General features: G+C 41.2%; 10 protein-coding genes across 10 annotated transcripts; 5 read left to right on the forward strand and 5 right to left on the reverse strand.

Moving 5' to 3' along the window:
• The first annotated feature begins 101 nt into the window (after positions 1-101).
• LOC6575729 (GDP-mannose 4,6 dehydratase) lies at positions 102-2,138 on the forward strand. Its single transcript, XM_002001698.4, has 3 exons — positions 102-398; positions 823-1,258; positions 1,317-2,138. The coding sequence occupies exons 1-3, from the start codon at positions 243-245 to the stop codon at positions 1,895-1,897; spliced, it is 1,173 nt and encodes a 390-aa protein (XP_002001734.1). The 5' UTR covers positions 102-242; the 3' UTR covers positions 1,898-2,138.
• Positions 2,139-2,143: 5 nt separating this feature from the next.
• On the reverse strand, positions 2,144-3,377 carry LOC6575730 (39S ribosomal protein L28, mitochondrial). Its single transcript, XM_002001699.4, has 3 exons — positions 3,286-3,377; positions 2,369-3,183; positions 2,144-2,310 (listed from the first exon to the last, which is right to left on the reverse strand). The coding sequence occupies exons 1-3, from the start codon at positions 3,304-3,306 to the stop codon at positions 2,244-2,246; spliced, it is 903 nt and encodes a 300-aa protein (XP_002001735.1). The 5' UTR covers positions 3,307-3,377; the 3' UTR covers positions 2,144-2,243.
• A 129-nt stretch (positions 3,378-3,506) lies between these two features.
• On the forward strand, positions 3,507-4,237 carry LOC6575731. The gene is made up of 3 exons (XM_002001700.3): positions 3,507-3,597; positions 3,663-3,727; positions 3,781-4,237. The coding sequence occupies exons 1-3, from the start codon at positions 3,579-3,581 to the stop codon at positions 4,123-4,125; spliced, it is 429 nt and encodes a 142-aa protein (XP_002001736.1). The 5' UTR covers positions 3,507-3,578; the 3' UTR covers positions 4,126-4,237.
• LOC6575732 (eukaryotic translation initiation factor 3 subunit I) lies at positions 4,221-5,638 on the reverse strand. Its single transcript, XM_002001701.4, has 3 exons — positions 5,545-5,638; positions 4,877-5,366; positions 4,221-4,821 (listed from the first exon to the last, which is right to left on the reverse strand). The coding sequence occupies exons 1-3, from the start codon at positions 5,545-5,547 to the stop codon at positions 4,334-4,336; spliced, it is 981 nt and encodes a 326-aa protein (XP_002001737.2). The 5' UTR covers positions 5,548-5,638; the 3' UTR covers positions 4,221-4,333.
• On the reverse strand, positions 5,547-6,680 carry LOC6575733 (protein SCO1 homolog, mitochondrial). The gene is made up of 2 exons (XM_002001702.4): positions 6,148-6,680; positions 5,547-6,087 (listed from the first exon to the last, which is right to left on the reverse strand). Exons 1-2 carry the CDS (start codon positions 6,578-6,580, stop codon positions 5,726-5,728), a joined length of 795 nt encoding a protein of 264 aa, XP_002001738.2. The 5' UTR covers positions 6,581-6,680; the 3' UTR covers positions 5,547-5,725.
• Positions 6,681-6,795: 115 nt separating this feature from the next.
• LOC6575734 (DNA-directed RNA polymerases I and III subunit RPAC1) lies at positions 6,796-8,087 on the forward strand. Its single transcript, XM_002001703.4, has 2 exons — positions 6,796-7,134; positions 7,198-8,087. Exons 1-2 carry the CDS (start codon positions 6,998-7,000, stop codon positions 8,060-8,062), a joined length of 1,002 nt encoding a protein of 333 aa, XP_002001739.1. The 5' UTR covers positions 6,796-6,997; the 3' UTR covers positions 8,063-8,087.
• Positions 8,035-9,248, reverse strand: LOC6575735. The gene is made up of 3 exons (XM_002001704.4): positions 8,777-9,248; positions 8,328-8,711; positions 8,035-8,262 (listed from the first exon to the last, which is right to left on the reverse strand). The coding sequence occupies exons 1-3, from the start codon at positions 8,990-8,992 to the stop codon at positions 8,167-8,169; spliced, it is 696 nt and encodes a 231-aa protein (XP_002001740.1). The 5' UTR covers positions 8,993-9,248; the 3' UTR covers positions 8,035-8,166.
• Positions 9,249-9,492: 244 nt separating this feature from the next.
• Positions 9,493-11,057, forward strand: LOC6575736 (U2 small nuclear ribonucleoprotein auxiliary factor 35 kDa subunit-related protein 2). Its single transcript, XM_032728967.2, has 4 exons — positions 9,493-9,601; positions 9,658-10,476; positions 10,536-10,664; positions 10,966-11,057. Exons 1-3 carry the CDS (start codon positions 9,588-9,590, stop codon positions 10,645-10,647), a joined length of 945 nt encoding a protein of 314 aa, XP_032584858.1. The 5' UTR covers positions 9,493-9,587; the 3' UTR covers positions 10,648-10,664; positions 10,966-11,057.
• LOC6575737 (U2 small nuclear ribonucleoprotein auxiliary factor 35 kDa subunit-related protein 2) lies at positions 10,646-11,600 on the forward strand. Its single transcript, XM_002001706.4, has 2 exons — positions 10,646-11,092; positions 11,148-11,600. The coding sequence occupies exons 1-2, from the start codon at positions 10,902-10,904 to the stop codon at positions 11,533-11,535; spliced, it is 579 nt and encodes a 192-aa protein (XP_002001742.2). The 5' UTR covers positions 10,646-10,901; the 3' UTR covers positions 11,536-11,600.
• On the reverse strand, positions 11,557-16,844 carry LOC6575738. Its single transcript, XM_002001707.4, has 3 exons — positions 16,690-16,844; positions 14,484-14,622; positions 11,557-12,545 (listed from the first exon to the last, which is right to left on the reverse strand). Exons 2-3 carry the CDS (start codon positions 14,620-14,622, stop codon positions 11,983-11,985), a joined length of 702 nt encoding a protein of 233 aa, XP_002001743.1. The 5' UTR covers positions 16,690-16,844; the 3' UTR covers positions 11,557-11,982.
• Positions 16,845-23,218: the final 6,374 nt, after the last annotated feature.

Here is a 23,218-nt window from a genome sequence, read left to right on the forward strand (position 1 = left end):
TATTCAGCTAGAAGGTAGCGCATATGAGAGAGCTCAAATGAGCAATTCAGCTGTACGTTTGTGACGTCATGGTGTAATGCTTTCTATGATGTATTTTTATTTCGCTACCTTTCATATGTATAATAATTCTGTAGCGGGTGGCAACTGTTTCCCACGTAGATAAAGAAAAATTGTTTATACCGCGCACCAACTCGCCTTTTGGAAAAAAGAAACAAAATTTCGGTTTAGCTCAGATAGTTAACATGTCCGCAAGCGATGGAGCTACGGGAAGCAAACAAGTGCGTCTGTCCAACAATCACAATAGCAAGGATTTGAATGGAACAGCAGGCCTCGCCGGCGAAGGTGACGCAGCCAATGCTCGTGACAAAATAGCTTTGATAACCGGCATAACGGGACAGGTATGTGTGTGTGTAAATGAATGTGTTTACTGGTTACATACGTGGACATTAATACACGACAAACAGATTAAAAAATAAGTGTGTATAACACATTTACTCAATCATTTAATAAACACCCTAACGAAAAGTATTCTAGTTATATCAGAAGATGTGTACATAAAAGCTGAATTTCCATTTTATTTGCGAGTGCTAGTAGGGACATTCAAAAAATTCAAAAACAAACAATCTAAATGAAATGACCGAAAGATCATAAAGGTGCATCCCGTGGCAACGTTGTTTATGTTTGCGGAGATCTTCGTCAACTCGTTTTTAATTAAAACAAATAGAACGTATTAGCCACTAGCTAGAAAGTTAGCAAGGGTATTCAATATGGGACTTTCTGAAAACAACTTTCTGTTACAACTTTAGCGTCTGTTACTTACAGGATGGTTCCTATCTGGCCGAGTTTCTGTTGAAGAAGAACTATGAAGTGCATGGCATCATACGACGTGCCAGCACGTTTAATACAACACGCATCGAGCATTTATATGCGGATCCGAAGGCACACAAAGGCGGACGCATGAAACTGCATTATGGCGATATGACGGACAGCAGCAGCCTGGTGAAGATCATTAATATGGTGAAACCAACGGAGATTTATAATCTGGCTGCACAGTCGCATGTGAAAGTCTCTTTCGATTTGAGCGAATATACGGCAGAGGTGGATGCAGTTGGCACACTGCGCATACTGGATGCAATACGGACATGTGGAATGGAGAAAACGGTTCGTTTCTACCAAGCGTCCACGTCAGAGCTGTACGGCAAGGTTGTGGAGACGCCACAGAATGAACAGACACCGTTCTACCCACGTTCGCCCTATGGTTGGGATAGAACATAATATTTACAGAGAACAATTTGCTAATCTTCTTCCCTTTGCAGCATGTGCCAAGATGTACGGCTTTTGGATAGTGATCAATTACAGGGAAGCATACGATATGTATGCCTGCAATGGCATACTGTTCAATCACGAGAGTCCGCGACGTGGCGAAAACTTTGTGACACGTAAAATTACCCGATCGGTAGCGAAGATTTTGTTAAATCAAATGGAATACTTTGAGCTGGGCAACTTGGACTCGAAACGCGATTGGGGACATGCCAGCGACTATGTGGAGGCCATGTGGATGATGCTGCAGCGTGACACGCCTGCAGATTATGTGATTGCAACTGGTGAAACGCACAGCGTGCGGGAATTTGTGGAAGCAGCATTTAAGCACATCGGACGTGAAATTACGTGGCGAGGCAAGGGCGTGGACGAGGTGGGCGTAGAACGCAACACGGATATTGTGCGCGTCCGCATCAACCCAAAGTACTTCCGACCCACTGAAGTGGATCTGCTGCAAGGCGATGCGTCGAAGGCTAAACGTGAGCTCAACTGGACGCCCAAAGTTAGTTTCTTGGAGCTGGTCACCGATATGATGAACGCAGACATCGAACTGATGAAAAAGAATCCTATTGCATAGATGATGGATCGCAACAGGGCATAAACTGGCACAAAGTTTCACTTATACATACACATATATATATATAGATATTGATATGTAGGCTTAAGAATGTAAAGTGTTTTATGTTTCCTCGACGGGATTTGCAATCATTCCTCTTTTACTACTTTATCGTGAATGTCTCTCTATTTCTGTCTATATGCCGTTTCCTTAAATGTGCGTAAGTATTATACACTTGCAATAAATATGTTTAAACACCAAGGTTGATTCAGGTATTAATTTTGACGGACTGGATAAATCCAGTAGTGTTTTTATTAAATTTAATTTCAACATATAACCAGTAGTAGCTGACTGAATGCAAAGTCCTTTACGTTTCCTTCTTGCCAAACGGATTTATTTTCGACAACCAGCTTGAAGATGGGGTCGACGATTCACTGTAATAGAAATACGTATTTAGCTCTTTGCTGGAGCATGGCCGGAATGGATACTTACAGCTTTGTCAACGCATCAATATCCGCATCGCTGTGATCGCCATGGGAAACAGAATCTCTTGGATCCTTTTTACCAGCTTCCGCAATTCCCGCTTCGCGCAAACGCTCAATCAACTTGCTACGAAACTCAACTTTATGCGGAATCACCTTTTCGGCTGCGCGTAACTGATCTTGCAGCTTATGTATAGCTTCGAGGTAGGTGTGGCCATACCAATCGATCTCCTCGGACGTATATGATGCCAGATACGGACTGTACTCCTTGAGCACCTCACTTTGATGTTTGGGTTCGGCGGATAGGGCTGGGCAGCCCATTTGCAGCGACTTCAATATTTTGCGTTTCAGCTTTAATGCTAAAGCCGAACGCAAATCGCATGCCAAATTCTTGAGCAGATAGTGATCAAAACCGTGGCACTCGTGGATCTGTTCCAACGTACGCTCCGTAACAACTACCGACATATACTCATTGAGCACCTGACTGTGCACCACGGAGCGTCGCAACGTTGGCACCCAAAAATGCGGCACACGGCGCTTTGTGGACTCGCGCTTTTGGAAGCCTTTGATCACCGCCTCCCCGCCCCATATACCCTGGTGTGATTCCGGTGTATCGATGAGTGGGAATGGTATGCTTTGAACGGGTTTGATTGCATTCGTCACTTCGTCCCGCTCCCACTCACTCTCCTTGGGTATATAATGCACCGCCGCTGGCTTTGTTAGCTTCCATTCGCGCCAGAATTTCTTGTATGCTTCCGGCAGCTGGGCTCCGAGACCCTTCTCGAAGCGACCTGGACGCTTAAATCCATTTAGAAGCTTAACGCCCTGATAAACAATATCACTTTATAATCAAAATATATATTAACAAGAATGCGCTGCGATTGCGTCACAGAAACGCGGAAGCTTTCAACTTCCACAGATACCAACCTGCGGGGTTGCGTGGGCCATTCTCTATGGTGCAATCGGTGTGTTGACAGATTACTTTTATTACAAAAAAATTTTGTTTGTTACTCTAAAGTTATAAATATATATTTTTTTCGTTTTTTGTTTCTGCCAAGCTTATCGTACGTTTTCGTCTGCCTCCCGTTTGACACACAAACAGCTGATGCGTGCCAACGTTTAACTGTGAATGACAATATTGCAATAATATTTTGAAACAGTCTGGCAGCCCAAGTGCTCCATCGAATCCACAAAATATATTCTAGTAAACACACAACGACATGTCCAAACCAGATTCAGGTAGTAAATAAATCAACAAAAGCAATGCATAGTTTTTTAAATCGTTTTGTTTCCTCAAAACATAGGTGAAGCATCCAAGCCCGACAATGCGCCACCCTACAGTTTTAACTATGATTACGCTACCTCCATGGTTCGTGTTAGTTAGATCGTACTGCGATTGTGTTTTAATGTTTCCATTCCCAGCGAGCTCCACCGCCCACATACGAGCAGAGTCAGCAACAAGGGGCTGACAGTGCACCAGCTGCAATGCCTATGCATATACCTAGCAACCAGTATTATGGAATGATGCACCACCAACAATTGCAACAGGGTCAGCAGGAGTACGGCTTAGTTGGACCCAGCACCTCTGCCGAAGCTACTGCAGCGCATGTATTAAATATTGATCCACGAGCCTCCTTGCGAACCACAGTTTCGGGTGCTGTTGTTGTGCCGCCACCTCCGCCTGGTTGCCTGCCCACACCTGCACAACTGGCTGCCATGCAGGGCAAGCCGGTTGTGGTGCAGCAGAAGAAACGTTCGTTTTTTTAAGGCCTTGATAAAGATCGGCTGCAATAACTCGAATGCCTCCTGCTGCTTATTATATACATATATATGCTTTTAATGTTTTACTTAATAAATGATAATTCGTCTTGTTCTCGCATATATTTGAAAGTTATCTATGCACATGTACATGGCGCGCATCGACGATGATGACGAAAGATTGTGGAACTACTAACAACTACAGACCGGGCCGGAACTACTCGAAAATATTCTCAAAGTATGTACTATCAAATGTCTGGACACGCACGAAACCATCTTCGCCACCGGAGGCGTAACTCTTGCCATCCGGATGGAAGGCCAAACTGTTGATGGGACCGAAATGTCCCTTAAGACGAGCAAACTCCTCCTCGTAGATCAAATGGAAGAAACGCGAGTCGAATTTGCCCGCCTTCGTTGACGTTGTGGTCACCTCCATAGCATCCTGGCCACCGCCAAGCACAACATGATCCAGTATCGGACTGATTGCAGCTGAGTTCACTGGCCTCTCTGTTTTGTAGGTCTTCAGACACATCAGAGACTCGGAATCGAACAGCTTGGCTGTGGTATCCTTCGAGGCGGTCACAAACATGGTGCCATCTTTGCTTAACTGCATGTCATTGATTCCTGCCGTGTGATCGGAGCCGGAGTCAACAACCTTTTGTCCCTTGCGGATATCCCAAATGGCAATGTTACCATTGTCATGACCTAAAAGTGGAGTTAATTATTTCTGAACGCCGGTTGAGTTAGCCTTTGAACTTGCCTGTTATAATAGTCTCATCGAGAGGTCCCCATAGCATGGAGGTGATCTTTGACTCCACCATTGGTATACGAAGTGTAGGCGCCTGCTCAGATAGAGATGAATCTGCATTACGTACATCGATGATGAAGAGCTCGCAGTTCTGACCCATCGCCTTGTCCGTGGAGTACGCTGCCTGGTTGCCGGAGAAACTGAAATTGCATGTACGCACCGAAGATTTTGCCGCTATGGAAGCAATCACAGTGCCATATTCGACATCCCAGATTTTGGTGGTCATATCGCCGGCACCGGTGATTAGCTTCCTAGTCTCCCAGTCCACGTCCAGGCACCATACGGCTCCCTGATGGCCATCGTAGGTGCCGAGACGTTCACCGTTCAACGAATACCAGACATTGGGTTTCTGATCCTTGGAGCATGAGAAGAGCAGATCGCCTTCACGATTGTATTTGATTTGCGTTATGGAACGCTCGTGGCCTTGCAACATCAACGGACGCTGCAAATCAAAAAACAATATTACAATTTATTGCAAAAACTAAGCACGAAGAACCGCCTTTTAAGGTTATGTTGTATACAGAATAAAGGAAATTCTTTTCCAACCATACCCTTCAATGGCGCTTTTAACAACACTTTATTAAAGAAAGTTCTTAGGCTAATTTGCATTATACACACACCATTTTGGTATTTTATATATATTTATTGCGAGAAAACAAAACAATTTCTGCAACATCCACGCAGCACAAACGTCAAAAAGAGCGAGTATACAAATTTGACGGGGTTGTTATGCCGAGTGCTGCCAACTTGATACGAAATAAAATTTAAAATATAACAAAATCTGTGGCAACGCCAGACAGCTTAACTGAACCAGCCCTTTTTGTTCATTGAATTCCATTTGGCTATGTTGACCAGAATCGATGCCACACACTGATCCTTGTCTCGGTTCTGCCCGTAATAATCAACAAATTCTCCGTCTGGATTCACCAGGTACATGATGATGGTATGATCGACAATGTAATCGTTGTCCTCATCGCGGGGCCCAGCGCTAAAATAAACTCGGAAAGCTTTGCAGACATTTCGTATTTGATCCACGGTTCCCGTTAGGCCAAGCAACTTGGGCGAGAACTCCTTTACGTATTTGCCTACCACCTCCTTCGAATCACGTTCTGGATCTACGGTTATGAATATGGGCTGCACTGGCGGTGCTTGCGGTGACTTTTCTATAAATAAAATAATGACTTACATTATTTGATTCATCTTGAAATATCATGAAGACGTACCAACTTCATCGACCACTAGAGCCATTTTGTCCAGCTCATCTGGGCAAATGTCGGGGCAATGGGTGAATCCAAAATAGATAAGCAGCCACTTGCCCAGAAAGTCTTCCGACTTGCGAACCACGCCTTCTGAATCAATCAACTCCCAGCGACCTCCAATGGCGGCCTTGCCCAGTTGTCTTTTGCGCTCCCTTAACCGTGCCTCATCCTTTTCATGCTTTACATATAACATAAAGGCAAGACCTCCTGCGCCCAAAACGCCAATCACTGACAGACTCTTCCATGATATCGGTCCCTTGCCCTTTGTGGGATCACTCGCTTTTTGGGCCATATAACGCTGTCCCCATGACTGTGACTGTGTCTGCAGCTGCGTGCGAGAACTCGATTGCGTCCAGCGTCTGCAGCCACCAATTAAACGTTGCAATGTACGCGACATTCTTTACTTTGCTTTTACCAAAGATTTACGTAAAAGCTGCTGCTGGAGAACCTACTTGCCGGTTAAATCGCTTATACTTGACATTCACAAAGCTGCGCACGGTGCTGCCAGCTCGGCCCAATCTTGCGCAATTACACAATTTACAGGTCTGTTGCGATAGTGCATTTGATGTTCATTTATGTGATTGCTGATAAATTGAATATTTATCGTACATCGAATGTTGCTGATAATGAAATATTAAATAATTATTAAAATTGGCATTGTATTGTTATACATCATTTACAATCACAGTGACAGTCACGAGTAGCCAAGGATTGCGCATCTCTGATTGTTTTGACAACAACCACGTGCGGCAACGAGTCGACGGTTGTGCTTGCATCTTTACTTTAGATATTTCTGAATTGTAAGAGTTTTAAAATGCCTGACCATAAGAAGAAACCGTTGCTCTACATGGAGGAGTACAGAACAAAGCAGGATCCTCAGGATTATGGGCTGGCAGACGAGGTTTTCAATATGGACGTTTTCAAAAGCAAATTGCAAGTGGTAATCGTACGGTAAGTTTCCTGCAATACAGTTATACGAAGTACCGTTCCACTATATTTACACTTCAATTGCAGAAATGATGAAGAGCATGGCTTGGAATTTGATTTGATTGGCGTTTATCCAGCAATCGCAAACGCCTTTCGTCGCCTGATGCTCAGCGAGGTGCCCAGCATGGCCATTGAAAAGGTTTACATATATAACAACACCTCGATCATCCAAGACGAAGTGCTGGCCCACCGTATGGGCTTGCTGCCGCTTCGAGCAGATCCCCGTCTGTTCGCCTATCGGACCGACGAGAGCACGGATCAGGGCACCGAACAGGATACGCTGGAATATGAGCTGAAGGTTAAATGCACGCGGCGTAAGGATGCAAGCAAGGATCAATCCAACTTTGATGATATCTACAGGAATCACAAGGTCTATTCTGGGCACTTAAAGTGGCTGCCCAAGGGCAAACAAGCGCAGATTTATAGCGAAAGCAGCGTTGGCTGCATCCATGAGGATATTTTGATTGCGCAGTTGCGTCCAGGACACGAGTTGGATCTACGTCTGATTGCTGTCAAGGGCATTGGGAAGGATCACGCCAAGTTCTCCCCAGTGGCCACCGCCTACTATCGTCTGCTGCCACAGATAAATCTCACTAGAGAAGTGCGGGGCAAGGATGCCTATCTGCTGCAGAGCTGTTTCTCACCCGGCGTCATCGGCATCGATGAGAATGAGTGCGCCTATGTGAAGGATGCACGCTACGACAGCTGCAGTCGTAATGTGTTTCGGTATCCTCATCTGGCCGATGCTGTCACTATGGGTCGTGTACGTGATCATTATATCTTTAGTGTCGAATCTGTGGGAGCCCTGAAACCGGAGGTAATATTCCTGGAAGCCGTTCGAGTGTTGAAGAAAAAGTGTCGCAGTTTTATCGATGAAATAGAGGCAGAATAAACAAAACATTTATTTCGGTGTATAATTTAGTTGTGCTTGTCAATATATATATATATGTAAGTAATTATATATAGCTTGATGATATAAGTTTAAGTTTGGTACATTTAAAAGTTGCGTTTTGATTTGCGCTTCAAGATCTTAAGTCTGAATTCGGTAAGCACCACCTGCAATCGCTCCTGGCAGAGCAAAGCATCCTCCAACTGGAATGACAATTTAATAAATATTAGTCAGATTGCAATCATATGAGGGTCATCTATCAGCTCACCTCCATGTGATTCAGTTGTAGGGAAACGCTCTTGCCGAATAGATCGAATTCGCTAATAATATTATCATCAGTCAGATTGTCCTCCTGCATTTCATCAATTTTGAATTCTTGGATAGTTTCAGGCTTAACATCTTGCTCTATTTCCGTGTCGCTAATTTCCTGTAGATATTGCTGCTCCATATCATCGTTGCCCAACAGATCTTCTAGTATCGAGTCATTGGAGCATGTGTCTGGCTCCAAAGGCACCTGCTCAATGCTCTCCGACACTTTATCCGTTTTGGAGCGTTTGATGATCTTTGGTTTTGGCTTGGTAGCGAAAATAAACTTTTGTGACATTTGCTTTGGCTCCTCCTTTGTGCCGGGCTCCATTTTAATGGGAATGCTCTGCAAGAGCAGAAGAGGAATAAGGAGCACTAGTTGTTGGAAAGTGCTAATGGTAGTTCGCTTACCTTTGATCCGAGGTGATGGCTTTTGAGCGCCTTTTGATGCTTGGCCGTATTGTGATGCTGTTTAATGGATGCCAGACGCGCCAACACATTGGCGTTGCATATCTTGCAATGAGCCGAGTAGCCATCGTCGCCACGGCAGAGCCACTCGGAAAACGACGGAAATCGTTCCCAATCTTCGCGATATTTTTGATGGTACAGCCTGCGCACTTTGCTCATGGCTTTTGCCTCAGAAGGCGATTGTTGAATTCTTATTATTTGGGCAATTGTGCTGCAACTTTTGTCAGACGTGTTATTAGCGTTTATTTTGTTTTGAATAAAGAGCGCCAAATCCTTAAGTTGTGTATTTTATTTGGTAATTCTTCTAGTATTTACATAAAAAAATAGACCAAAACATTAAATGGTTAGTGCGACCGCGTACCCACAATGCGTAAGTTGCCAAACAAAATTATTATTTTAATTACAATCAAATACCGAAAATACCATATTTGACATACAGTATGTATACACTGACATCTAACCAATAACAGTTACTAAAAATGTTAACTGGACAAAATTATGTTAACTCAGTCACAATTGAACCTTGAAAAAGTATGCGCATCTTTTTATTATAAACACAAACTGAGAAAAATGTATGTATACTGGAAACAAAAAGTAAAGTAAGAAAATGTAATGGTATTTTTAAATGTTAAGTGTAGCTAGCAGTAGCGACCTATGTTAAAATATAATATCACTAAGGATTTTGAGAACTGCTCGCTGTGGTCACACTGTCTGTACAGGGTGATGCATTTTAAAGGAAATCAAAACAACGAAAATGCCGGCGAAAAGGTAGGCTTAAATATGGGTTGCTTACCTATTTATTGAAATTATTCTTAATCCTACAGAGCTTGGCGGAAACTAGTGAAAAAACAGCAGAGACAACGGCGACGGCAGCGACAAGCGCGAGCGCGTGAGAAAGAGGAGGCTTTGGAAGAGGAAGCATTGAAAGCAAAGCCCGAGTATGAGGCATGGTTAAAGCAACAAGCGGAGCTCGAAGAATTTCACCGCCTGGCCAGTGAACGTTTAAGAGCAGAGGAAGAAGAAGCCTGGTTACGTCGAGAAGCATTGGCTCAACGTCAATTCCAGATCGATAGAGCTAAGCGTGCACAGGAAGAGTCAAAACTAGAGAGCTTACGATTGCAGCAAGCAAAGGAATTGGAGGAAGAACTGGAGAAGCAGCGAAAAAGGCGAGAAGAGAGTAAAAGACTGGCTGAAGAAGCCGCAGCGGAGTTCGAGGCTATGCTACAACGCATGCAAGAGTATATGGATGACAGTGAAGACCGCACGCCGCCAGCTGAGCTGCGTCGTGTGGTGGAAACAAATCCTGCAGAGAAATTGTGCGAGTTCTATACACGTACCAATTGCTGTCGATACGGCAACAGTTGCACCTTCAATCATCGTCGTCCAATGCTGGCAAAGATCTTACTAATACGCCACTTCTTCACACACCCACTGCTACAGGTGGGTGAGACGCACAAGGAATACGCGAGCACAGACGAGCACCTCGAGCTGACAGAGCAGGACTTGCGCAATGACTATGACGAATTCTTCAACGATGCGATTGGTGAGCTGCAAAAGTTTGGCAAAATCTTAAACTTTCGCGCTGTGCGCAACACATTGCCCCACCTGAGAGGTCACGTATTCGTGGAGTACGCGCAGGAGCGGTTCGTAATAATATTTATTTCTTCTATTACATTTATATTAATATATATGTATTACTTAGTTTTGCACTGCGCGCCTTCGTTAATCTGCAAGGACGTTACTATGCATCCAGACGCCTTCAAGTGGAGTTCTCAAATCTCAAAGGGTGGCGTGGTGCCGTTTGCGGTACGTGAAGCGCATGTCATGAGCCGTATCCTTTGCTAAAACCAAAAATGAAATTGAAACTCTTTTTCATATTGTAAATCAAGTCAAGTCAACTACATGAAAGTTTGCCAACTAATTCTGTCATTGAGGCAACTGAACGCCGAGGAGATGGGGTATAATAATCCCAGATCGCAATGTTGCCCTAATCGGGGGCCTTACTCTTCCGTTTAGAACCAATTATTTTATATCATCAATTTTATAGTTACTTCATTTATAGCTTTCCATGTTTTTTACTCCACTTGTTGCTTGTCTTAAAGGTTTGTCCTTAACACGCAAATGTCCCAAAGGCTACAGCTGTGGCTATCTCCACCTATTTCGCAATCCAAACAATTTGTTTAACAGTAGCTTGGAGCTCTATGATACACCAAAGAGCACACGCTCCAGCAGTAAAACGCCTACAAACAGAACAAGCAGGTAAGTTAATGATATATTGAATATAATTGATAGTAAATTTTCAATTTGATTTTAGTTGGCATGACACTGGGCGGGAATCTCGCAACTGGCGCTGGTCGGAGAGTCCCGAGCTGGAGCTTAAACATGACAAATCTTCGAGCAAAACTGCCAAAAGGCAACAGAGCAATGAGCGAGATATTGAATGTAAATCTGATAAAAGCAGGAAACGCTATCACTCCAGTCGAGACTCCAGCCGCCATTCTAGTCAAGAATCTGAACCACATGGCAGTGGAGACTCTGTCCGAGATCGCAGTCGCGACTCTAGATTGCATCACAGTCGAGATGGGGCACAAGACTCTGGCCATCGCAGTCGCAGTCGAAATCGTTCCACATCGAGCCGTGAACACGTTTCTAAGACGGATTACAGTCACTCCCGCACACCGCCACGTCGACGTGTCAAATAAACCAAAGTATATACGACAATATTTAAATAATTAATCAGTTTTTAATGAATTTTTATAACATTTTATTCAATCTCTTTGTTTTTTGCACGGCAATAGAATAGGTGAGTTTTGTGTTTCATTTTCTTTCCTTCTATTTTAAATAAGAGATTTTAGGGCGTGATTATTCGTACTTAACAAATTTTTTTTATATAAATACAATTTGTAGGAAAATGTATAGTCGAGTAGGATTGGCAGTTTCGAAACGAGAGAAGTGGTGAATTTTAGGCATCTGTCTATATATGTGTGTAGGTGGTAAGATCGGGGGTATTTATAAATTCTAAAGTCTATTTGTATTTGCATTCGTCGTACACATATTTAAACAAGAATTATACAAAAAAAACTCATTTTAGGGAGTATTATAATAAGTAGCTTTAAAATTACACAAACAATACGAAGATAATGAACATCTTATAGACGAATGCCCGGATTTGTGGCCGCCACATAGCGCAGCAGCTCCTCGTTATCCTCGCAGATGACGGGCTTCTCATGGTAGCAGGCAACGTCGTGCCATGCGATGCCATCGTTGTAGACATTGTTCAGCACGGACAGGCACTGCTCCTTGGTCTGGTTGATGTCATATTCAGCATTGTCGGGCTGTGGACGCTTCTTGTGGCCGGTCTGCGACCAGGGATTGTAGCCCCAGCCCTGTGGAATGCGGTTGGTGGCCTGGATCTTCTCGCGAGTTGCGGACCAGAACCATCCATAGATGTTCTTGGGCTCCAGATCTGGGCGGTTTTCGCAACCAGCGAAATCGCAAATGCGGCCAGCGGTCCAGATATATGGGACATCGTTCTGTTGAATGACACGGAAGATCAGGTTGTTCTTCTCTTGGGTCTCCAGGGCGACCAGATCCATGCAGTATTCGCGGCACAGGTTACGGCCATCCAACCAGTCGACCTTCCTGTTGGCAAGCGCCGGCACGTGGGTGCTTAGGAACATGTTTTTGCCGCGGTACGAGAATTCCTTGGGGCCTGCAAAGAGAAAAACAATTAAAGGAAGTCTTCAATAGCTGGTAGTCGAAGGTAGTCAAAGGTGTGGTTCGTGAGGGCCTGACGACTGGGTGTCTACCACGTGGATTGGCAAAATCATGCCACGGCTGCTTACACAACTTCCCCCTACTTTAAGTTGCGCAATCTTTGCCAACAATTTATGCAGCAAGCTGTTGCTGTTGCTGCTGCTGATGCTTCACCTCCTCCTCTTTCCCGTCTTCATCCGTCATCGTCGCCGCGTCGTCTGCCTGCCCGCTTTCCTTTGTCTGTGTGTCAAAAGGTTTTCCATTTTGCCAAACAAAAAATTGGTTAGGCCAACAATGGAATTCCCCCCTACGCTAACTCCAGCTCTGCCTCATCCACCTTCTCCCGCTTCAACGGCTGCTGCTCTCTGAAACTTGTTTCACATGGCTGACTCCCTGAGCTGCCACCGTTGCGGCTACTGCAGTGCATTTGATTAGCTGCTGCGTTGCTTTTGTTTTTCTTTTTTGTTTATTTTGGCTTTTATTTTTTTAACGCGACCGCCTGCGCCACGCCTCTTGTTGCCACCATTGAAGCTGCTGTTGCTGTTGCTGGCGGCACGCGTCATTAGGCGCGCTTTAAGCGGCTTTAGCGCTGCCATAGCAGCAGCAGCAGCAACGGCAACGTCAGCTGCCGTCACTTTTGCAATTGCCTTTTGCCTGTTCATTCGTCCGTCCGCCGTCAACTCAAATCAGCTTAACTCTAACATAATGACCTTATTTGCTATTGTTTGCACATTATTATGATTATTTTGGCCGATGCTGCCAGACTGCAGAAATTTCCTCACATTACAGGTCAAGGCAATAAAAAAGTCCCATTAGTGTTCCCTCTTCATTCACATTTCCTGCATGCAGCTTGAAAAATGAAAATCATACAAAAATAGCCAATTGCATCATTGCCAAACAACTTCCCAAAGTAGACAACTACTTCTATCTGTGTAGACATCTACACAGAATCTCGATCTTAGAAAATCCGTTTTGAAATGTAAATTAAAAAAGCAAGCACAAGCGCAAGCGCAAGCAGTTTGCATGCTTGAAAGTTGTTATTAACGAGCATCGACGCCGTTTGTATCAGGTAATTAAGTTTGAATAGTTAATTAGTTTAAGTTAACTTAAGTTGTGCTTGTATAACTGGATATTTCTAAAGAGATGAAAGATCTAAGCCATAGCAACGGCACAAAACTGGCTATGCAACTTTACGGGCCGTCACACTGACGTTTTTTCCCAAAAAACAGAAAAAAACAAAAACAAAAAAAAAGTAACAAAAACTCAACAACAAAATTGTTAAGCTGCATTTTCAGTTTTAAACGGGATGCACACCAATGTATGCATTCAGCTGTATACGTGTGCCGCCTAATTAGTGCCAACTGCTAACTGTGTTCATTAGTGTACCGGATATGCAGCGATGACGCTATTGTTTGAATTTAACATCTAACATCTAGCTGTTGCATTTTCGCAATCTCTTCGTCGTCAATTTGCTTGAGTCCCACCGTTTGCCATGACTTGCAGTTTCACGTGTGCGCTGGGCAGCACTGGCTATTGCAGCGAGGTGGCAACGCTCGCGGGTTCAACTAAAGTGAAGCAAGGAAAGTGCGTAGCTGACCAAATGCAGTGCCAAAACAAAAGACGATCACGGATCACGTCAGCGACCTTCAGCTGCCTCGCACCGCCCCCGACCTAACACAATTTTATATATTGTAATTGCTGTGGCTGTAGCGCACACCTACACGTCGCATTGCCAAACAAATTCAAGTGCAAACATGGGCGCTATTTGATATTCTTCTAACGTTTCACACTTTTACTTTTTGCCACACCGCCAACCGGCAACCAGTTAAGGTTAAAATATGTGAAACGTATGTACTTATGTATATACGGTTTATTTAAATCTATTTGTACTTACGGCTAGCGCACTTGGCGGGCACTGGCAGGGAGAGGAAACGACCCGGCTTGGTGCCTGTGGTTGTGGTGGTTCTGCCCTTTTGCGCAGCGGCGCAGGCAGCCACAAGGCAGAAAGTCGCTAACGCCAGAGTGACTTTCATCTGCAAAGAAGAAAATACCAAAAAATGTAAGTTATGAAAAATGTTTGTTCACTTTTATTACGTATACCACAGTGCGTATACGGAATGCTTTTTAAAGTTTGTTTTGATTGCGTGCCGTTGCGCATGCGTATGTGTGTGTGTGCTTTGGCTTATCGAAGATGTAACTTGGCGCGCATGGTTTTTATGTCAAGGATGCATTGGTGCCAGCCAACCGGTTGCCCGAGGCGTTTCGGCCACTGACACACTGCCTCAGTGACGACGACAACGACACTTGAAACTTTATTTTTATTGTAGCTTAGCATCGAGCAACGTGATCAGCAGCAACGGCGGCATCAGCATCAACAGCCACTTTGCCATCGTCACATTATTCATAAATAAAAATTCATTTAGCATCTGCTGCAAACATGTTGATTACACAAGCAACAAGCTAAGCCAACGTCCACTGAGGCTGACCTTAACTGGTTTTATTGACTTTTGTATTGGGTTTTTTTTAGTGCCTTTAATTTATTTGTGCTTTAGTATTTTTTGTGACGCTGGCTAGAACCTTCCACGTCTTTTGCATATAGATTGGGCAACGCTTCTCTTCCTTATGCATAACAAGCGATTTGCTAATGCAATGCCATCAATCAAAGCTCAATGTCTCTGTTTGAAATTTTGCATGTTAATTTGATCATCCATATGCATGTATGTATATACAACACAATATAATGCTATTGCTTGTGTGTCGATCTTTATCGACGGCATATTTATGAGCTGGGCAACCCCTGTCACTGGACAGAGATTTGGCAACATAAATCATTAATGGTCCATCTTAATGATTGCAGCTGCCGCAGGGCTTATCAGCTAAAAAATTCGACTCGATTTCGAATTCCAAAAGTTGCGCTATCGATTATTAATTTGAATTTTTGAGTGCTTTAAAGTGAAAAGTTGAAATAAACGACACGCCCGCCCAGGCCCTAATCGATGGACATTTGGACACAGTTGGGAAACTCGCATTTCAATATGTCTCTCTTTATGTGTGTGTGCGCGCATTTTCGTTATTTTAAGCTGCATTTTGTAATTTGACTTAAGGCGCTTGCTTATTGGCTTTCGGGCTTTTGTCTTGTTTCGTTTTGTCTCATGCATGTTAATCAATATCAATCAGCCGCAAACAAAAGTGATGATGCATTTAATTATAGACATATGTATGCCCATATACATACACACACACACATATGTAGACACATGTTAATTTATGTGTAGGTATGCGCCCTTTTATGACTGCTGGGCAAATAATATGCTTGCCAAGTCGGCACACACATTATTTTTCTCGCTTTTGTTTCTTTAAATAATTTATGCATGTAATTTTTGTCTTTTTGTTGTTTGTTTGTTTGGAAGTTTCTTTGTTGCAAGTTGCGCAAAAGCTTCCAAAATTTTAACTGCATTTGGCATGATTTTCAGTTTTTGTTGTCTGTTGAAATTTTTGCTTTGTAAGCTTCGAGTGACTAAGAATTTATAGTTTGCGGCTAACAAAAGGCTGTGTCAACGAACTTTGACTGTAGATTGAAGAAATCCAATTACAATAGATATTTGTCTTAGATGGGCCAACGAACTGCCATACAAATGACTTAAGCAACAAACTTGTTTTTACATTCAATCAAATGAGAACTAATGATTAATGAAGGAAAGCAATTATAAATAGATATTGTATAAATTGATGAATTTTATGGTTTGAATAAATTTTAAAGGCTCTGCTATTTAATTTCCTTTAAATGATTTTTTTAATTTTTGCACAAAAATCTATATTTTGTCATCATTTATTAATCAAATATTTTGTGCACATTTTTTAAGTGTTTCATTTTAAATAATATTCAAAGTGTTTCATTTGTTACGACTTTTAATCCATATAAGTTGTCATATCCTTGCTTAAAGGAGCAGCACTTATCACTTTCGATATGGTTTAAAACAACTCGATATCTTAGCTCATTTAGCACGTTAAATGTTTATGGCACTGTCGCATTAAGTCCTTCAACACACACACACACACATGAGTACACTGAATATCCTTGAACGCGCCTGCCTGCTTACCTTTGATTTGTATTTATTTGGTTTCTTATGCCACAACACTGTTTCACTGTTTCCGTTCTCTGTGGTCCAACTAAGACTCCGCTGCTAGCGCCGGAGACAAAACCAGACGAGACAAGACCAGACGTAAATGTGAATAGCAACGAATATTCAGGCAGCAGCTCAGCCGGCTTTTATACGTTCCAATTGGCAAAATGGGCGGCTGCCACACCCCCGATATTAAAAATACACACCATCAATATGAGAGAGCCAAAAGAGAGCCGGAGTACAATGCAGCCCGAACGTTTTTACACAAAGCTTGCGCGCTCTCACACAGAGCTCGTTTGCTCTCTCTCATTCTCTCTCTCTCTATATCTGTCTCTCAGCTATAAGCTTGGCTTTGGTCTTGGCTCGTCTTCGATTGGCTTCGCCTTTGTGCGCTCTCTTTCGCCGCAGTCGCCGCACATTGATTCGCATCTTGATTTGGCAGCTATCATAACTCAGTTAGTAGTTAAAATAATGTGCAACTTTATGGCCAGCAAGAGCTAACAAAGATAGCGCAGATAAAATAAGTTTGCCGAGGTTTTATAATCGAGCAATCGAAACACAAACAATAATTTATTTAAATAAATTAGTTCAGTTTTTTTATTAACGTGCAGCGTTGCACTGTGCAATGCGGATTCAAGAAAATAAATAAAATAAAATAAATAAAACTGTAAATGAACTTAGAACATCTTTCAGACAATGACAACTTTTGTCTATAAATATTTATATAGCCAGCAAATCGCGATACACCGCGCGTCAGCGGGTTAGTCCCAGACTTTATTTTCTATGCTTTAGTTCTAAAAGTATTTTTATTGAACTCAGTTTTATTCTGCTTAAAATAGGGCAAAAATAGCTGAAATAAATTTTAAAATTTAATTTGAAAAAAAATCTAAGAAATTTAGGTCAATAGAATAGCAAATTCAGCAAATATTGAATTTGAAAAAAAAAAAGAAAATATTAAAATTTTTACTTTTAACAATAATGAATTGATATTTTTTATATATATATATATATATATATATATATATTTTTTAACAAGTGTTGCGCCATCCTCATGACGCGCAGTGTATATCTGAATTTTATTATTATTCGCTCTTCGGTTTTTCGCTTTTTTCTGCGAATTTTATTTATTTACTTTTAATTTAAAGCAAAGTTTTGTTTGTTCTGGCGCTCTGGCTGCTGTTAGGGGGAAAAAACTGTAGTACGATCATTTTATTCTTAATAGCTATTGTTATTGTTGCTATTGCTGTTGTTGTTGCTGTAGTTGTTGAGTGCCTGGCACTCGAAAACAAATGCCGTGTATCTCAAAATTTATGCAAACACTTGGCGCACCTTTTACGCATCATTTTGACAACGCGATCCACGATGGCTGCTGCTGGCTTTTCTGGCTTGCTTCATATATCAATTTGTCAAGTGTTGTTGTTGCTGTTGCTGCTGCTGCTGCTGCTGGGCCTTGATCTTGAAAAGCCTTTCGAAATGCTCGCCGTGGGCTGCTGGCAGCAGCCGCTGGCTTCCGCGCGGCGGCTCATCGCACGCGCTCAGAAAAAGAGCAGAAGAAGCTCAAGCAGAAATATTTTTGTTTTATTTATTTATTTTTTATTTATTTAGCTTCGATTTTTGTTAATTTGGTAATTGGCATGTGAATGAACTGGCTAAGGATAAGAAGCAATCGATTTGGCATTTGATCTCATAAATAAATTCGTCTGGTGCTTGGCGGTGCCAGCCGGATCTGTAGCGCTCTCAGATCAAATTCTCAACAACAAATAAAAGCGAAGCAAACGAAATTTGACATTTATTTGCTGTTTTTTTTTATTTTCGCTCATAAATATGCAAATTTCTATAAATTTAGACACGCTTGATTATGTAATTTACGGAGCTATTGGCTTTAGCCAGGCCGCCCGGCAAATAACTTGAATTTGTTTTATATTTGTTTATTGCCTTTTTTATAGCCAGAACTCATTTAAGTTGTTCAATTGGGGTATGATGCGGCAAAAGGCGTGGCGCCGTTAAACATATATATTTTAAATATATATTCTATATTCTCGATTCGGCTTAGTAGCGGAGTCCATTTAGATTTGTTTTGATATCTACTCATGTATCTGTTTGTAATCCATTATAGTCATGTGCCTGTCCAGCTGACTGACTGTCTGCCTTTTGTCTATCTGTCTCGGAGTCTTGTCTTCTCTGTCCGTCTGTCTTCTTTGCCTGTCTGTCTTTTCTGTCCGTCTGTCTGTACTATCTGTTTGTCATTTTGTTAGCCTGCCTTGTCCACCCGTCTGCCTATGCTTCTATTTGTCTGTCCGTTAGGCCATCTGTCTTATGTCTTCGCTGTATGGCAGTCTCTCCATCTGTCCGCCTGTCTTGTCCGTCTGTCTGTTACGGCATATGTAGTAATCCATCAAAAGCTAAAGGAATTACGCAATTCTTCTTCTTAAGCACACACCGTTCACTTTTCAGTTAATCGATAACTTTTTCCTGATATCGATCAAAATCGATCTCATACTTTAGGTTTTTGCGCATATCTATCAAATTTAAAATGATAGAAGCCATCCATTTTGGTTTGTAGACTATTCGAGAGGGCAATATGAAGTGCTCCCATTTACCTATTGACCGCAAAAGTGAAATAAAGAGAAATAGAGAAAGTTATTCTAAGCAACACATAATGAGGTCATTTCGATGAGAACAGATCAGAAGCCATTATATAGCAATTGAACTAGTTTCTAGCGCGCATCGAAGATGAAATAAGTGTGGTTGCACGGATGCATTGATACACATTCTGTCTCTTGCAAATCATCCATGTTAGGTCTGATGTCCTTAGCTGCCTCAAGCACTTCTTCCTGCTTCTCTGCTCTACAGTTTATCCAAGTCGCCCATTTCTATGCCTGCCGATTCGATCTACTTTACCCAAAGCTCGATGGCCCAGAGTCTTGTCTGAGGTTGCTTCATCTACCTTCAGTGTCCCCCTCAGGCGGAGTAGATTAAGAACCTCCCTTGTAGCCCCTCTCATTTCTGGAACATCAGTTGGTCTTTAGATAATCATGAGTTTATCTCATTGAGCAGCTCATCACAAAGTTCAGGGTATTTTCTAGTCAGTCATTGCAAACTAAAGCTTACAAACTTGGGGTTTTTTTTTTATATCTCAGGTTCTTCGGGTTCAAGTTTGTATAGTTTTGTGGCTAAAAATCCTTTTTAATGGGCTCAGCCAAGGCATTGACATTTTGGCCAGCTGAACTGCTGACACGAGTGCCAACACCGGCGTTGGCCTTATAGCCAGCAACAGCAGCAACAACAACAACAACAACAGCAACAGCAGCAGCAGCAACTGATGGCTGACTGGCTTCAATTTCTGTTGTCTGCTAATTGACCATGAAAAGATAACTAGTATATACTATATACACACATCTCTATTTGCATGTGTGTGCGTGTGTGTGTGTGGTTTTTGTTTGGGTGGCGCCATTGTTTGCCATTTAGTAGCATTTAATAGAAAAACAAATTTATTGAGCGGATTCGCAGGCCTCTCACGTGGCCCCCGGCTCCACAACAGAGGCCATCAGAGTCTTGAGACAGACCCAGTTTTGATTTTGAATTACCTATTTCCAGCTGCGCTGCGATTGTACATTTTAATTAGTCTTATTGATAGTTAGCCACCCAAGGGGAGTTTTCGCTTCATTTCCTAATTGGGTCAACACAAATTTGCATGAGATTCGTATTAATCGCGGTTTTAGCCAACTTGTGCTAAAAACCTGTGCAAATTCCATTCGCCATTGCACAAATTTATACTCTTGATGATGCTGTCGATGCTGATGCTGAGGCTGATGCTGATGCTAATGCCGATGCTGTTTTAGCCTCAGTTCTCATGCATTTGCGGAAGTCAGCCAAGAATCGCCAAACTAAAGTGCGAAGCTCGCTATTTGATATTGATTTTGCTTATATTTTTGTTTTGTTTCCTATTTTTGTTTAATTATATCTCTGATAAATATACCCTGTATTTCCGCAGAGGTTTGGCTAAAGATTTCTCTGATTCTCATTCATTCATTTGCTCTTGTTTGCCAACTAAATGACTTGAACTTTAGTTTAGTTTAGTGCGTAAGCTTTAATTTATAAATATGAGTATTTATGGAACAATAATCAATCAGTTAAGACTTTTGTTATTCATCTATGAACTTTGGGAACCCAATTCCCACAATTTCAGTTTTTATAAGTGAAACTAGCATTATTTTAAATATTTATCATTTGCAGTTATAGCTGACAAATTTTAGCATTTAAACTCAATCAGAAGCCGCTCCTATCTTGTAATTTCCGATTTATGGTTTACACCTGAACTACTCGTTCGTGAACCTAAATAAGCTCACATTTTCATTCACAGCATTGACGTTTGAACCAAGTTTTTATATAATTAATGTATAGCTCACATTTTGAGCTTCACATTCATGAACTCAGTTGGTGGTTCACAACTTGGTTTATAGCAAACATTTATGTTTATAGCAAGATTTTTAAATGAGATTTTAACTATGCAATTCTATTAGGTTTTCCATTGTATGCATTATAAATGCAGTCAAAGCCATTTTTAGACAATCTAGAAATTTTTTAGTTTTACGATTTATTTATTGGGTGATTCAAGCTTTATAAACTTTAAAGCTATTCGACTAATGGAAATAATTTTTTTTTTTTTTTATAAGATAAGTTTTTTGTATGAATAAAACGGGCTCAATAAAATATATCCAGTCAAAGATTTCAATAAATGTACATGTCGAACAAATGAATATACATACATATGTATATATATTATATATCTACACTCTTAAAAACTAAAACAAAAAACTCTAAAAACTATTCATTCATGTGATTTAAAAAAAAAAATATACATATATTTTTCAAATGTGTGTGTGTGTTTTTTTTTAATCTAAAATATTCTATACTATAATTTTAATTTTAAAATTTATATATACAGATGTATATATTTTTATTCAATTTTAACAACACTTGCAGCCCGGCGTGCTCAACCAATTTAATTCCCAGAATTTGAGATTGATTGCTACAAAGCTTTAAAAATTTTAAAGCACATTTTTCAAAGCCCCAAAACTCTTCTAAAATCACTTTAATTTCTGCATATATTAATCTTCTGTGGCATGATTTAGATTTCCCCATAAAAGTATAAAAAAAAAAAACCAAAAAACAAAACAAAGTTATTAATGATTGTGCTCCACGAAACTCGGTCTGTGCTAATCTGCGTCAATTAGGCCTGCGTCAATTTTGGCCATCTCCTACACGAACGCATAAGGAACTAAGTCGTCGTCAAACAAAAAGAGCAACTGGAAAGTATATATGTATGTGTGCATATATATGGGACAGGTTTTTGGTACGTCACACCATCTATCAACTAGTTAACTGAATTGCATAATATTTTGTAGAAATTAGTAAGTCAAATATTTATTTAATCAATACGAAGAGCCGAATGTAAAACACGTGTCAACGAGAGTCTTCAGAGTGGTTCTATGTGAGCCATGGATTCCCAATTTGCAGAAAGAATATAGAGCTGAAACAGTGATATAGGATACAGAATAGAAATAAATATGTATGCTCAAGAAATTGAAGAGAATGAAATGAAAAGCAATGGAACAATGGAATTGAAATTAAAATTGAAATTGAAAGAGTATTTATTGTTACTACCAAATGTGAGTGCATATATCAAGAATTAAGAGAATGGAATGGAATGCAAACTTGCTATGTGTAACACTGGAACACAGGAATTGAAATCGACGTTGAAGGAGTATTTATGTATATGTGGAACAGTGAAATTGGAATATATGAATGATTATATAGTCTGCATTCAAGAAATAATTAAATCAAATAACAATGTAAAAGGGGCAATCAAAAATTTACGGTCATTAACAAGGAACAGTGGAATTTGGGATTGGAATTGAAAGTGTATTTAAAGATATATGTTTTTGGCTAAGAGCCTCAATCAAGTACAAATGAAAGAAAATGCTTTAAGAAGTTCTCATTAAGCTCAATTGTTTTATGCGTGTGAAACAGTGGAACTGAAACTGGAAATTTGATTTATTGTGCAGCTCATGCGATATATATAATGACTTATCATCTTGTTAACTCTCAAATGATGCAATGTTTGTGTTTAATGTGTTTTCTGTTAACACCTCTGCGGATGCTGCAGTTGTATTATGATTTTTTCTTCGCACTTCGTTTATTGCATCTGCTGCATAAATCAACATCCGCTGCTGCTGCTGCTGCTGATGATGCTGCTGATGTTATTGTTTTTTATACCCTGAACCCATTTTCAATGGGAAATCAGGGTATAATGGTTTTGTTGAAATGTATGTAACAGGGAGAAGGAGGCGTGGCAGACCCCACAAAGTATATATATTCTTGATCAGGGTGACGAGCTGAGTTGATTTGGCCCTGTCCGTCTGTCTGTCCGTCTGTCCGTCTGTCCGTATGTATGAACGCGTCGATTTCAGAAGATATAAGAGCTAGAGACTTCAAATTTTTT

This window comes from Drosophila mojavensis, unplaced genomic scaffold (assembly GCF_018153725.1).
Source record: "Drosophila mojavensis isolate 15081-1352.22 unplaced genomic scaffold, ASM1815372v1 contig_36, whole genome shotgun sequence".
Lineage (NCBI taxonomy): Eukaryota > Metazoa > Arthropoda > Insecta > Diptera > Drosophilidae > Drosophila > Drosophila mojavensis.

Bases quoted from the DNA above. Each gene is read 5' to 3' on its own strand.
- LOC6575729 (XM_002001698.4), top strand. From the start codon at position 243: ATGTCCGCAAGCGATGGAGCTACGGGAAGCAAACAAGTGCGTCTGTCC. The intron at 399-822 runs GTATGTGTGTGT...TGTTACTTACAG, and splicing joins TAACCGGCATAACGGGACAG to GATGGTTCCTATCTGGCCGA. The intron at 1,259-1,316 runs GTTGGGATAGAA...TTCCCTTTGCAG, and splicing joins CTACCCACGTTCGCCCTATG to CATGTGCCAAGATGTACGGC.
- LOC6575730 (XM_002001699.4), bottom strand. From the start codon at position 3,306: ATGGCCCACGCAACCCCGCAG. The intron at 3,184-3,285 runs GTTGGTATCTGT...ATTGTTTATCAG, and splicing joins TGGCCCACGCAACCCCGCAG to GGCGTTAAGCTTCTAAATGG. The intron at 2,311-2,368 runs GTAAGTATCCAT...TTTCTATTACAG, and splicing joins ATTGATGCGTTGACAAAGCT to TGAATCGTCGACCCCATCTT.
- LOC6575731 (XM_002001700.3), top strand. The intron at 3,728-3,780 runs GTTCGTGTTAGT...TTCCATTCCCAG, and splicing joins ATGATTACGCTACCTCCATG to CGAGCTCCACCGCCCACATA.
- LOC6575732 (XM_002001701.4), bottom strand. The intron at 4,822-4,876 runs GCAAGTTCAAAG...CTCCACTTTTAG, and splicing joins CGATGAGACTATTATAACAG to GTCATGACAATGGTAACATT.
- LOC6575733 (XM_002001702.4), bottom strand. From the start codon at position 6,580: ATGTCGCGTACATTGCAACGTTTAATTGGTGGCTGCAGACGCTGGACG. The intron at 6,088-6,147 runs GTACGTCTTCAT...TTTTATTTATAG, and splicing joins TCTAGTGGTCGATGAAGTTG to AAAAGTCACCGCAAGCACCG.
- LOC6575734 (XM_002001703.4), top strand. From the start codon at position 6,998: ATGCCTGACCATAAGAAGAAACCGTTGCTCTACATGGAGGAGTACAGA. The intron at 7,135-7,197 runs GTAAGTTTCCTG...CTTCAATTGCAG, and splicing joins TTGCAAGTGGTAATCGTACG to AAATGATGAAGAGCATGGCT.
- LOC6575735 (XM_002001704.4), bottom strand. From the start codon at position 8,992: ATGAGCAAAGTGCGCAGGCTGTACCATCAAAAATATCGCGAAGATTGG. The intron at 8,712-8,776 runs GTAAGCGAACTA...CTGCTCTTGCAG, and splicing joins GCCATCACCTCGGATCAAAG to AGCATTCCCATTAAAATGGA. The intron at 8,263-8,327 runs GTGAGCTGATAG...TTGTCATTCCAG, and splicing joins TACAACTGAATCACATGGAG to TTGGAGGATGCTTTGCTCTG.
- LOC6575736 (XM_032728967.2), top strand. The intron at 10,477-10,535 runs GTTCGTAATAAT...TGTATTACTTAG, and splicing joins GTGGAGTACGCGCAGGAGCG to TTTTGCACTGCGCGCCTTCG.
- LOC6575737 (XM_002001706.4), top strand. From the start codon at position 10,902: ATGTTTTTTACTCCACTTGTTGCTTGTCTTAAAGGTTTGTCCTTAACA. The intron at 11,093-11,147 runs GTAAGTTAATGA...ATTTGATTTTAG, and splicing joins CCTACAAACAGAACAAGCAG to TTGGCATGACACTGGGCGGG.
- LOC6575738 (XM_002001707.4), bottom strand. From the start codon at position 14,622: ATGAAAGTCACTCTGGCGTTAGCGACTTTCTGCCTTGTGGCTGCCTGC. The intron at 12,546-14,483 runs GTAAGTACAAAT...TTCTCTTTGCAG, and splicing joins GCCCGCCAAGTGCGCTAGCC to GCCCCAAGGAATTCTCGTAC.